The following is a 13,378-nucleotide window of genomic DNA, read 5'->3' as shown; positions in this document are numbered from 1 at the left end:
ACTGTCTTAATTTAATGGGAATTGGGTTTCTAACTCCCCATGAACCTGGAAATATATCTTCTCTTCCCCCCACCCCCACAAAAAAAAGTCTGTTAGAATGGAGTTAGGGCTGAGGATAAGTATCAGGGTAAAGGACCTCACAGGGATGTCATAATTAGCGCAAAGCCAAGTATTCTAAACCTCGGAAATTGAGGATTAAGGTTAAACTTAAATTTGAACATTTTGTGGTAAAGACACTCAACTTTAACTCTGCCCTGCAGTGACCCTCTGCAGTAACTATAGTCAAGACTGTTCCTTCAGGGTGTCCTTATAGGGCAGTGTTACGATCGTTTAACTGAATACTTTGATACCTTGAACATATTTAGATTTGTCCTCCTTTGGCTCCCGTGGCTTAAGTAACTTCACTGTGCAGATCCAAAAGCAGGTAAGGAAGAATTCTGCCCCATCGGCTTCCACTCGCCTATCACTTCATTCCCTGAGACTTTGGGTTTGAGTGGTGCCCTGAGCTGCACATCTTTGAGAGATCATTCTGCCCGTTGCCCCTGCATGGGAGCACCAAAGCTTGGCTACTGAAATAGGGCTGGGGCTAGTTGGTAGATTTAAGTCTGCCTTGTCTGAATGCTGGAGGTGGGGCTGTTCAAGATTTGGGAGCACCCTTCTCCCACTTGCACTAAAATGGATTAGTCCAAGGGGAATAAATTACCTGCCACCTATAGTGTAAATAGTTAACAAAGTTGATGTATAAACAACGAGGAGTCCTTGTGGCACCTTAGAGACTAACAGATTTATTTGGGCGTAAGCTTTTGTGGGCTATATGAAAATTATATAATTGCTTATGCCCAAACAAATTTGTTAGTTTCTAAGGTGCCACAAGGACTCCTTGTTGTTTTTGCTGATACACACTAACACAGCTATCCCTCTGAAAGTTGATGTATAGTACCTGAAACTTCAAATAGCCACCTTAGGTTGGAGCTTTTATTTGAAAAAAACCTCAGGTTTGTGCTTGCGTGACACTGATGTAAATCCACCAATGTAGAGACCCGGGGGTATGGTTTGCATTTTAGAGCAAAGGGATCCTGAAATCAGGGCTGCTGGGTTCTATTCCCAACTCTACCACAGACTTGTGACCTGGGGTAAGTCCCTTCACTTTTCTGTGCCTCAGTTTCTCCAGGGGGTAATACTTCCATTGCGGTGGAGATTCTGAGGCTTAATATATTCCCTGTAATGTGCTCTGAAATCCTCCAAAGTGTATTTTAAGGGAGCAGCACTTCACAGGAAGGGACTAAGAATTCCATGCTCGCAACCCCATCCATGCATGTGTATTAACACCAGCTTAGGAACTGCATGTGCTAGGCTTCACTGCTCCCCTTGAACCACATCCTGACACGCTCCCTGTGCTATGTGGCCAGGCCATGGCTGTGATCTGTGCCCTCTTCTCGTTACCCACAATTTACAGGGTCTCTGAAATGATTTTCAAATCCGCATGAGGTGTATTTCCTGGGTGTATGTGTGTGTATTTAATGCTTGTTGAACGGTTTACTCAATTTCAGGCAACCTGATGGGGTCTGTGCTTCCTTAGCTACCATGTTTAGTGTGTCAACCTGGTGCTGGATCATGCTGTGCCAATACAAATATATTGAAAGCAGACCGGGCCTGATGTCCGCTTTCTGGGTCCCATCTTTAGGGATTTGACACCATACATCTCTAAACTACAGGAGGGTCCAGAATATTCCAGGTGGATTTCCCAGCTGCAAGAAGCTGAGTTTCCTGTCCACTTCCAAATCTAATTCCCATCTCTCCATGGGCTTGCTCCACCCAGCCCTCTGACTTCTTTCTGTCTCCCCTTAATCTCAAATCCATCTCCACACACCTCTGCGTCTCCCCTTTGCACAGCTGCAGGGTGTTCTTGTACTTTCCCATCCATCTAACCCTCCCCTTCTCCTTTCCAAGACTGACTCCCTTTCCTTCTTTAAATTTCACCTTAAAACCTCCCTTTCTCCTTCACTTACAGCCAAAGTCTCTGAGCAGCATGTGTGACAGTGTGCTTGAAGCATGTCAAGAGAAGGGGGATTACATTGTCAGAAGTGTTAATATGCTCTCTCTTTTCTTTGGATGGGGCACACAAGATCCAAGTTAAAGGCAGCAGAGGGAGAGGAGGCTGCTCAGGGCTAAAACTGTCTTTTTTTCCCATTCACTCATAGACTTTAAAGCCAGAAGGGACCATCATGTTCAGCTAATCTGAGCTGCTGTACGTTGCAGGCCACAGAACATCACCCAGCCACTCCTGTAATAGACCTCTAACCTCTGGCTCAGTTACTGACATCTTCAAATCATGATTCAAAGACTTCAAGTTACAGAGCGTTCACCATTTACACTAGTTTAAATGTGCAAGTGACCCGGGCCCCATGCTGCAGAGACAGGTGAAAAAAACCAGGGTCTCTGCCAATCTGACCCAGGGGAAAATTCCTCCCTACTCCACAACATGGTGATAAGTTAGACCCTGAGCATATAGGCAAGACCCACCAGCCAGACACTTGGAAAACAATTCTCTGTCGTAACTCAAAGCCCTCCCCATCTAGTGTCCCATCACCAGCCATTGGAGATAGCTGCTGCTAGCAGTCACAGATCGGCTACATATCATTGTAGCCAGTCTCATCATACCATCACCACCATAAACTTACCAAGCTCAGTCTTGAAGCCAATTAGGTTCCCCCTCCTGCTCGCCTTCTGAGGCTGTTCCAGAACCTCACTCCTGTGATGGTTAGAAACCTTCATCTAAGTTCAAGCCTAAACTTGTTGATGGCCAGTTTATATCCATTTGTTCTTGTGTCCACATTGGTCTTAACTTAAATAACTCCTCTCCCTCCATGGTATTTATCCCTCTGATGTATTTATGAGGAGCAATCGTATCTCCACTCAGCCTTCTTTTGATTAGACTGAACAAGCCAAGCGCTTTGAGTCTCCTCTCATAAGGCAGGTTTTCCATTCCTCGGATCATCCTAGTCGCCCTTCTCTGCACCTGCTCCAGTTTGAATTCATCTTTCTTAAACATGGGAGACCGGAACTGCACACGCTATTCCAGATGAGGTCTCCTCGGGGCCTTGTTTAATAGTACTAACACTTCTCTGTCTCTACTGGAAATACCTCCCCTGATACTTTCTAGGACTGCATTAGCCCTTTTCACAGCCGCATCACATTGCTGGCTCCTAGTCATCCTGTGAGCAACCAATACACCCAGGTCTTTCTCCTCCTCTGTTGCCTCCAATTGATAAGTCCCCAGCTTATAGCGAAAATTCTTCTTGTTAGTTCCTAGTGCATGCCTTTGCACTCTTAAATTTCATCCCATTTCTATTACTCTAGTTTTAAAGGTCATCCAGATCTTCTCAACTACCTCTGAGGATCTAGGCTAAAGTTCCTGCAACCAGAACGTAGGCCTTAGTGCACTAAGCAACACGTGTAGGTAAGGGGATGATGAGTGTGGTATAAGAACCTCTGTAGAATAGAGCAGACATAAGTTGCACCCATTTAACTATAATTTAAAAAATGATGTAGCTAAACCAATGCAAACGCCCATGTGGGCATACCTAAGTCAGTTTACACCTCGCTAAGAGCAGTTTAGCTTGCATCAGTTTCAGTTAAATCGGGGCTACGTCTGTGTGCAGACAAAATGGTGGTGTCTGTGCATGAAGCTGAGTAGAACAGTCCTCGCGTTCCCGTAGAGAAGCTGATCTACAGAGATTCCTTTGCTGTTATGCCTTGACAATGAATAGGTGGCTGGTGGCCTGAGACCACTGCCCACCACTGTGACCTTGTCTCATTGTTTCCTTGTGCTCCCCTGTCAGGCTGTGTTTACCTGGGGTCTCTTGCCTTATACTTAGATTGGAAGCTCTTTGGGCAGGGACCGTCTTTTTGTTCTGTGTTTGTACAGCACCTTGCACATGGGGTAGGCTCCATAGCTGAGGCTCCTAAGCACTGCTGCAATGCCAATAATACATAATAGGTCATGGTAATGCGAGACCATTGAAAGGGGAGATGTGGGAAGTTGTTAGAGAAACTAAGTCCCCCCTTCTCCCAATAAAGGTCGTATTAACTGCTTCACAACTCACCCTCTATTTGTGCTGCAGCTACTGAGTTTCTGCCATGGAAATCTTAACAGAAGGTATGCATGGCAGCAAAGTCAGTGTGCTTGTCTTTTGCCACCTGTACATGGCACAGCTGTGGTGTTCCAGCCCAGAGGTGGCTGCATTTCAGCTGTGGGGGGAGTGATCCCTGCAGATATACAGGGTATGGCTACATGGCACACTAAGCCTGGGCTCTGACTCAGGTTTGAGCCAAAGCCCCCCCGCCCTTCCTTCTGCAAACAAATCAGTCTGACTCCAATCAGCAAGAGCCCAAGTCCTGCTGTGACTCGGATCCGAGCCCTGTCATTTTGCAGCGTGGATGGAGCTTGAGCTGCAGACCTGAGTCAGGAGCTCTGCGTAGTGCAGTGTGGATGCAGTAGCACGGTCATGAGACCCAGGTCCAGCCGCTGTAAGCCCAGGTTTACAAGGCAGTGCGGATGCTCAAGTGTGGTCTTGGAAACACCCAGTCCACAAGCTCGGGTCCCCAGACCCGGATTTACGATGCAGTGTAGACATACTCATGTAGGCCTAGATCTTGGGCCTTGTGGGAGGCAGGCTGGCTGCTGCACCCGCGGGTGGATTGAGCCCAGGCTCAGAGCCCTAGCAAGCTGGATCAAAGCGCTTTGGGATGACAGATGTCGAATAAACGCCAGATCGAGTATGCGAGTGAGCTGTGAGAACAGCCTCGTTCGGGCTACATCAAGGGTTCTCAAACTGCGGGTCAGGACCCCTCAGGGGGGTCGGGAGGTTATTACATGGGGGGTCGCGAGCTGTCAACCTCTCCCCCAAACCCGCTTTGCCTCCAGCATGTATAATGGTGTTAAATATATTAAAAAAGTGTTTTTAATTTATAAAGGGGGGGTCGCACTCCTGGTGAAAGGGGTCACCAGGACCAAAGTTTGAGCGCCACTGGGCTACATCCTCCTCTTTCCCTCCCCCTCCCCCTCCCCTCTTTTCAGGCTGCGGCTCCTTTAAGAGCCGTCCTCTCCTTTAAGAGCAGACCGCCCTGCCCCTTTAAGCCGGGCAGGCGCACGTGAGTTGCAACACAGTAGCCAACATGCTGGAGGGAAGTCGCTTGCTACTCCCTGGCCTGTGGCTGCTGGCGAGTGTCTCCTGCCTGCTGGGGGACGCGGCGGGCTATCGGAGGAAGGTGAGCGGCGGGGGGGGGACCTGGGGGGGTTGCTACAGATGCAGGTTTCGTGGCTGTAGCCGCTTCATGCGTCCGGGGTCTGGCCCCCGGGGGACATCCGTGCCAAGCGGGGCTCGCTCAGCCTTGGGGGGCTAGGCAGAGACCGGGCAGGCGGGGATCTGGCCAGTGCTTGGCTTGGCAGGCGGGGGGGCTGATGGGATTCATTCAATCAGCCCGACCTGCCTCCCCCCGAGGTTGTTGGCTGAGGTGTTTCTCTCTGTGCAATCGCCTCGCCCTGCCCTCCTTGCTGCAACCTCCGCCGAGTCCCGTAAGGGGAACAAGCTGTTCTGCTCTGGGGAGGAGGGCTGGAGTCTTACCCTGGCCCAGCTGCTACTAATGCTCCTTCCCTACAGCCCGGCCAGGGACAAGCCGGGGAGTGACCTAAACCAGAGGCCTGTCGCTTGGCAGCCCCAAACAAGCAGCTTGAAGAAATAGTGGGGGGCTCAGAACCCTGCGAATGGCACCGCATGGGGGCCTGGTCAGTAATAATTGAGGGTGTCCCGGGGGGGGGATGACCAGCAGAGAGAGGGCAGGGAATGCCTGGCTCAGGCAGACCCCTGTCGGCCCCTAGTGGGGGGGGGGGGGGGCCGGGGGGGGGGCCGCCGGGGGGGGGGGGGGGGGGGGGGGGGGGGGTCCCAGCAGATGCGCTCAATATGGCAGTGAGTGCTGGGGGGAGCTTGTCCTACAAGTGTCTGGAGGGCCTGTTCTTGGGGCATATTAGTTATAGGTATATCTCCATATCTTATTTATTTATCTCATAGAAGTGGAAGGGACCTGAAAGGTCATCGAGTCCAGCCCCCTGCCTTTACCAGCAGGACCAAGTACTGATTTTTGCCCAGATCCCTAAGTGGCACCTTCAAGGACTGAACTCACAACCCTGGGTTTAGCAGGCCAATGCTCAAACCACTGAGCTATCCCTCCCCCCTGTGTGTAGTTCATGACTAACCCCCCACTCCTCCTTGAGTTCATGACTAACCCCCCACTCCTCCTTGTTAAGGCCAGCTATAAGCCCCCTCTCCTCCCAGCGCCCTCCTGGTTGTCAACAGCAGTTTGCTCTCCCCAGCCGGCCTCTCACTGGGTGACTCACAGGGGAATGACTCTTGCTTATAGAGAGTTTCCGTCTTCCCCTGACATGCCCTTTCGAAGCAGGAAGTGGAACTGCTGAGCTGGTTCCTTTCTAAGCCTGCAGGCTCCAGGCTAGCAACTGTGGGGCTTCTGCAAAGCGCTCTGGCTCCTTGGGACTTTCCTTTTTAGTTTTGATATCGCTTGGAAGAAGGGAAACCTCGTCTTAGATCTGCTCTACCCCGTCCTGCCTTGGGGGGTGGGGATGAACTAGATCACCCCTTGAGATCCCTTCCAGCCCTACGTTTCTGTGGGTCTATGAAACCACCGTGCTTGTCCCAATAGAACTCGGTTAGGGGTGTGATTTTATTTTAACTTGATATTTTTTTTTGGTTCGCAATATAGTTCTACCAGTACAACCCTCCCAGTGTGGCTGCAGTTATACTGGTGTAGAGGTGCCTTGTACTGGTATCACCTATTTTCCCTTCCCTTAGAGGAATAGTTAGACATCATCCCATTTATATTGGTATGCCGCGTCCACACTTGTATGGCTTCAGCTATCCTGGGATAGGTGAAGTGGTACAACTCTTTTGTGGGTTTCGACAAGGCTTTTATGTTATGCCTGGGGGGTGTTTGTCGTCTGTCCCGTGTAATCAGAGCATTGAAGCAAGACCAGCCGCAAACCTCTTGATTCTCCCATTTCCCCGGCATCAGAAAAAAACTGAAAATCGATGTCCTTCCCTTCCCTTGGTTATTGAAATTCTGCTCCTTTTGGTCAGATACTTTAGCCGAAGTGAAGCACACAACAAAACCAGAGGCTGCTTGATGATGGGAGCTCTGTCTAGATGGCTTGGATGATTCGATGGGTCTCTTCCAACTCTTAACATCTGGAGCCTTGTGTGCCAGACTGACGATATCTGGCGCAAACCTGATGCAATTAGGAGACACCTTCTCGAACTGGGTTTAGTACCTGTGGGGTCTATTGTATTCAAAATGCAGTTGTGTGTGTGACTATGAAATTGTACCTCGTTCCTGTAGGAGGAGAGGAGGTGAAGCCCTATCTGTCGGGGAAGGGTGGCCTAGTTGTTAGGGGTGAGCCTCTGGTTTGGGAGACCTGGGCGCAGTTCCCAACTCGGCCCCAGACTCCTTGTGTGATATCAGGCAAGCCGCTTAGTCTCGCTGGGCCTCATTTTCCCCCTCATCTGTAAAAGGGTGGCTACTTCGCTACCTCACAGCAAAGGTTTTTCAGGCCTAGATGCTGTGGTAATAGGCTGCCTTTACCTGTCTGGGACCCTAATGGGCCAATATAATGCAGAGCTCCAGATCCCCAGTGACCCTAAGGAGTCCAAGGCTGACAATCCTGGTCTAAGCTTGTCCTGCCACTGCCCAGCAGGGCACGGGCTGAGCGGAGTCTCATGCGCTCAGGAACGGTCTGTGTGTGTGACTAATGCCCTGCCCGCTGTCTGCCTCCCACCACCTAGGTAACCCTGCAGTCCATCCCCGGCTCGAACAGCTCCTCCGCCAACCTCCTGCACGTGCGGGCCGTGGGCCGGAACAACACCCTGCACTACGTGTGGAGCAGCATCGGGGCGCCCACCGTGCTGCTGCTCTACACCCGGAGCGAGAGCAGCGCCCTGCGCGTCAACTGGACCAAGCTCCTCTCGGCCTCCCCCGCCGGGGCCATCTGGGTCGAGCCGCCCGGCAGCGTTGTCTACTCCACCGCTGTCGTCTTCACCAAGGTCAGGGGCGGCGGTGGGGGGGAGAGGCTGGGTCAGAGCCAAAGGAGCCACCTGCTTACCTCCTGGCACAGCTGGTCCTAGAAAATGGCATTCAGCACTGCCACATAGGGCATCTGGCAGCCCTCTGTTCGTGCCCATTTGCTGCCTGATGTGGGGCTGTCCCTATGCAGCCTTCTCCAGTGTGCTGTCCCCTATCTGCTTCCCCGGGGGGGAGGGAGGGTGCCCACCACTTCCCTTGGGGTGGGAACCCTGCTGTGGTTGCAAGTTGGGGAAACTATGCTGCCTCTTAGCCTGTGTGCTGTGCCTTTAAACTTCTGGCAGGAGGCAGCTCCTTCCTGGGGGGGCAACAAGCCCCAGTGAGCATGCAGGTGGGATGAAAGGAGGGGGAGGGGTTTGCAATGGAAGGTGCCTCCCTCAGTAGTCAGAGGAAATAGGTGGAACATGCATGGTGCCCTGCATTGCCAAGGGACTGGGGTCAAGTATGCACGTGCATGGGGGGAGTGTGTTTAAAGTCTCTTCCAATTCAAATTGAGGCCCCTCTCCCTCCTGCTTCCAGGTGTTCGAGTACAACGGGGCCAACGTGTCGGCCCTCTCCAAGGGGCAGGAGGAGCCGTTCTACCCCCCCTACGACCTGGCTGGCTTCTCCTGGCAGAGTGTGAACCACACCGTGAACCAGACGGCCCTCACGGCTAAGTTCCAGGGGGTGGACACCTCGGACCCTGGGGGGGCCTTCCACAATGGCACCATCTCCTTCCAGGTGAGGCAGCCCTGCCCCGCCCCACTTCCTTCCCAGGAGAGGAGTCTGTTGCTGCTAGCCGTCCAAGGGTGTGACCCAATGCCCACTGAAACTGATGGAGGCTTCCCAGGAGCTCTGAATTGGGGCCCCTTGGGCCTTCTTGGCTATACCCCCTGTGCCATTGGCTATATGCTACACACCCTCCATGCACCCCTCTAGCCCCCTGCCGGGCTCTCAGCTGCCTCTCCTCTGTTGCTGTTGACCCTCTCCCTGTCCTGTGCTGGTTCTCTGGTCCCCTCCCCAGCCCTGTTGGCATTCCCCAAACAGCATTCTTCCCCCTCCGCCACATATATACCCTTCCCCTCACCTCTTCCTGATCAAGTAGGGGAAAGGGCCTCTTCTCTGAGCTTACAGCAGGGCCATGGTTAGGCGGGGCTGCTTTGGGACCTGCTGCACGACTACCAGAAGCCACCCCCCCATTCTAGCCCTCTGGGAATAGAACCCCGGAGTCCTGGCTCCCAGTCTCCTGTGCTGTAGCGTGAGAGTGTTCCCCAGAGGATGGGCCACTCCTCACTGGTTCCCCAGTGGCCCAGCAAGACCCAATGGTTTCTCTGACCTTCTCTCAGCCCCCAGGACTGTTTGGAGAAGGTTCGTAAGGTTCATAGATTAAGGTGAGAAGGGGCCATTCTGATCCTCTGGTCGAACCTCCTGTAGAACACAAGCCAGAGAACCTTGCCCAGCAATTCCTGCATCCAGCCCATAACTTCTCGGGGAGCTAGTGTGTCTCCTTAAGAAAGACATCCAGGCTTGAGTTAAAGGCTGCAAGGGATGGCGAATCCTCCAGGGCCTGAGGCGCATTGTTATTCCAATGGTAACGCCGCTGGGCTGGATAATCTGGCACAGTTTCATCGCCGTAGGCTCCTTCTGGTTGCTGTAGGGCGTATGGAGTTATAAGGGGTGTCGTGACGAGTCCCCCATATCCTTGCTGTAACACAAGTGTTACAGCAGCACTGGGTACCCACCTAGTGCTGGGTGCTGCACAGACACGAGGCAGTCCCTGCCTGGAAGAGCTGACAACCTCAATGGACAAGGGAGGGTGTGGGGGGAAACTGAGGCATAAAGAGGGGAAGTGACTTGCCCAAGATTACTCAGCAGGTCAGTGGCCGCGCTGGGAGCAGACCCCGTGAGTTCTGAGTCCTGGACTGCTATTCCTCTCATGCCTCTGCCTCCAGGTGACTGCCTACGAGCAGGGTGGCCGGGACGGCCCCCTCCCTCGCCTCCTGCACACCGCCAACAGCTCCAAGGTGGAGTTCATCATGGACAACGTGGCCCCGCGCGGCAACAGTTCTCGCTTCATGCTGGAGGTGGTCACGGTGGAGGAGAAAGGCGGGCACAAGAGGCTGCAGTCTGTGCGGTCCATTGATGACGAGTACACGCCCACCATCTTTGAGGTGAGGGCTAGGGGGCGCTAGGGTGCTGAAAGCCATCTAGCTGCCTAGAAAGAGGCCGATTAGGAGCCCGCGGTAATGGGCACCATGTAGGAGCCGATATAGAATAGAATGGGGAGGGAAGAGGCTGGAGCAGGAGTGAATATGACCCATGTTGGGGGGGTCCCATTCTAATGGCTGATGCATATATTGAGGATAAGAGTCTACTACCAGTGACAGCGAGTGGAGTTCCTCCTTTAGCTCAAGTGGTAGAGGTGGAGGCCCTTGGTGCTGCATGGTGCTAGTGACCTGAAGAGGTTGTGATATTGGCAGGGGACGACACGCAGATTTAAGTCCAGGTTGGTTGGACAACAAAACTTCCTGAGAAACATTGCTTGTTTGGGTTGGAATTTTTGTCTTTGATGGAGACTTTCCAGACTGCTCTAATTCTTAAGCTTCAAATGTTAAGGTCAGCAAAGGGCCCTTCACCTAATATTTGTCCCCACGGTGTTTTGTTTATGGCTTCTACAACCTCCCTTAGGAGCCTGCTTGTATGGGAGAATTCCAGGCACGAGAAAGGGAAGTCACTTGGCTGAGTCAGTGCCAGAGCTGGGAAAGGAACCCAGGAGTCCTGGCTCCTGGCACTCAACTTTGACCAGCAGAATGTGCTCTGGGTTCCTTCCTGGGCACTGGAAGGAATCCTGGCTCTCAGCCCCCCTGCTCTAACCACTAGATCATGCTCCTTCCCAGTGCTGGGGACAGACCACAGGAGTCCTGGCTCCCAGCTCCCCTGCTCCAGCGTGAAAGCAGTTGGTCGTCATGCCCTTGCTTCATCTGCCCTCTTAACGTGTTGCTCTCTCCCCTCTCTCGGGGTGGGGGCAGATGGCCCAGCTGGTGTCCGAGCCCCGCAACGACAGCATCGGCCCGAGCTTCTTCCAGTGGAAGACGACGGCGTACGGCTCCAGGGAGGCCAGCCGGGAGAACGCCATCCGCTGCCGCTACCACCCCCTGCAGACAGCCAACTGGACGCTGCCGGGGCCCAGCATCGCGCACGCCTACTTCGGGGAGGGCCTGGGCCGCAGCCACCACATCGCCGCCATCAATATCTCCTTCGGCGGCGAGGACGGGGAGGTCTACGCCGAGAAGGGCTACCTGAGCTGGTGAGTGGTACCTTCCTTCTGCTCCCCCTGCCTGTCTGAGTGGTATCTCCCCGCCCGTCTTCTACCCACTACCCCTGCAGAGTGCTAGGTGCTGCACATGTGCATGGACGGGTGCAGCCCCTGCCCTGGAGATCTCCTGGCTGAAGGCCTCTGTTTGGCTCCCTGTAGTTGGCTGCTGCTGCTGCCCCACTCCCCCTCCCGACAGGCCTGTGGCTTGGAAAGGTCAGTCACTGAGCCCCATTTCTCCCTGCCCTCCAAGTAGCTTCCTGTGTCCTCTGCCATGGGCTACTTCAAACTCCCCCCAACTATCTCTGCACAGAGGGGAAGTGACTGGCCTGCAGGGCAGAGGCAGGATTTTGAACCCGGGTCTCCCAAGTCCAGTGCCTTAGCCCCAAGGCCATCCTCTGTCCCCACTGGTGGGAGGAAGGAGGCCATGGGACTCCACTGATTGGCCCAGACTGGCCTCTTCATCGCTGGCTAGCCTCTTCCTTTGCTCCCTGCTTCCCCCAGGTCTGCCTTGCTTGGCTTCGGCACGCCCCCGAAAGACGCCTTCTCTCCCCTCGTGATGGCCATTGTGGTTGTGGCCCTGGGCACCCCCGTGGTGCTGCTGCTGGCGGGAAGCCTTGTGGTGCTGTTCGCACGGAGGAAGCGCCATTCCCAGTACGAGCCCATCAACTGACTGACGTGGGCAGGACTCGGAAACAGCTAGCGCCGGCCAGGGTTCTCTCGCCGGACCCTCGGGCTCCCCCAAGGCTCCTGAAGTGGCTGCTCCTGGGAAACTTATTTATTAATAGCCACGGTTACGCGTCCTCTTCTCTCTCTATCTCCACGGCCCTGACCCCTCGTCACTCCAGGCTCCGAGGGGAATAGTGCAATGACCTGCAGTGCTACCTCCGCACCCTGGATCCTGGCTCTTCGGCGCTTGGCATGGGCGGGATGGGAAGGAGACCCGCCCTGTATTCATAACTGTTCGGCTGTCTGCCTTGAGGATGGAGTGATCCATTTCTCCCTTACCCCCTAAAAGTCTTTTAGAAGCAGTATCTGGCACTGAGGTTCTCCACGGGGGCTCTAGAATACATTCCAGGGCAGGGCTGGGATCCAGCAGGGCCTGCCCAAGAAATGCCTCACTTAGGGGGTCAGAAACATTAGCCGTTTCTAGGCCAGTGTCTAGCGTCTCCCTTCACTCCACCCATCAGCGTGCCTGACCCGGCGTTCACAAACACAGAACCTTCCCATAGGGCACTTTGCAAGGTGCTACCCAGCCTCTGGTTTTATCGCTGCTCTTGTTTTAAACCAGCCGGTGAGGGATTGTGGCTCGAGGGGGGGCGGGGGGGGATTGTGTTCACCACTGGGAGAAATGATCTTCTGTCTCTTTAAAAAGGAGAAACCACTAGTCGTCTTCTCCCTCAGAGGCTGGGTCACAGAAAGCAAGGGGCCTTTGCTGTATAAATCACCAGCTTGTGAGCAGATCAGCCTAGTTACACCCTGCACACGCCAACCACTTGAGTGTTTTGTAAAGTCACCAGTTCCTTGGATGGTGTCACGTGGTTCCAACATTCTGCCTCACCGGTGAGCATGCAGCCATCTGCTGCCCGTGAATTCTAACTGTACCTGGGACGGTTATAAAGTTGCCTTTTGCCAATAGGGCGGAGGCTTTTCAGAATGAACCAATGACTTTGGGGTGCGTCAATGTTAGGTGTCCAACATGAGTCCCCTTAAAAGGGGCCAGATCTTTATTTCTTTTGTCAGGGGGTCCGTGCTCGGCCCTGCCTGTGAAACGGGGCCTCTTTTAAGCTACCTCAAGGTTGGGCGCCCAAAAAATCACCAGTCCCTTTTTGAAAACCTTGGCCTGAAAGGTCTAAATCCTGAGAGTCAAGCACCCCTCCCTCTTGCAAGTTCCAGATCCCATTGCTGTTACGCCCCTGTTCTCACTCGGCTGAGTTG

The 13,378-nt window shown here is 53.6% G+C and overlaps 1 protein-coding gene across 1 annotated transcript; it reads left to right on the top strand.

Moving 5' to 3' along the window:
* Positions 1-5,173: 5,173 nt before the first annotated feature.
* Positions 5,174-12,748, top strand: GLMP (glycosylated lysosomal membrane protein). The gene is made up of 6 exons (XM_024203455.3): positions 5,174-5,271; positions 7,854-8,111; positions 8,668-8,868; positions 10,080-10,298; positions 11,157-11,434; positions 11,945-12,748. Exons 1-6 carry the CDS (start codon positions 5,179-5,181, stop codon positions 12,111-12,113), a joined length of 1,218 nt encoding a protein of 405 aa, XP_024059223.1. The 5' UTR covers positions 5,174-5,178; the 3' UTR covers positions 12,114-12,748.
* Positions 12,749-13,378: the final 630 nt, after the last annotated feature.

The sequence above is a fragment of the Terrapene carolina genome, unplaced genomic scaffold (genome assembly GCF_002925995.2).
Source record: "Terrapene carolina triunguis isolate 2854851 unplaced genomic scaffold, T_m_triunguis-2.0 Scaffold227, whole genome shotgun sequence".
NCBI classification, from domain to species: Eukaryota; Metazoa; Chordata; order Testudines; family Emydidae; genus Terrapene; species Terrapene triunguis.
Note: the sequence above shows the minus strand (reverse complement) of the source record. Positions and strands in the feature narration are given on the sequence as shown.

What these genes read in the sequence shown, in the direction of transcription:
- GLMP (XM_024203455.3), top strand. Translation starts at nt 5,179, where the DNA reads ATGCTGGAGGGAAGTCGCTTGCTACTCCCTGGCCTGTGGCTGCTGGCG. An exon ending in CGGCGGGCTATCGGAGGAAG is followed by an intron (nt 5,272 to 7,853) that starts GTGAGCGGCGGG and finishes CCCACCACCTAG; the next exon opens with GTAACCCTGCAGTCCATCCC. An exon ending in GAGAAGGGCTACCTGAGCTG is followed by an intron (nt 11,435 to 11,944) that starts GTGAGTGGTACC and finishes TGCTTCCCCCAG; the next exon opens with GTCTGCCTTGCTTGGCTTCG.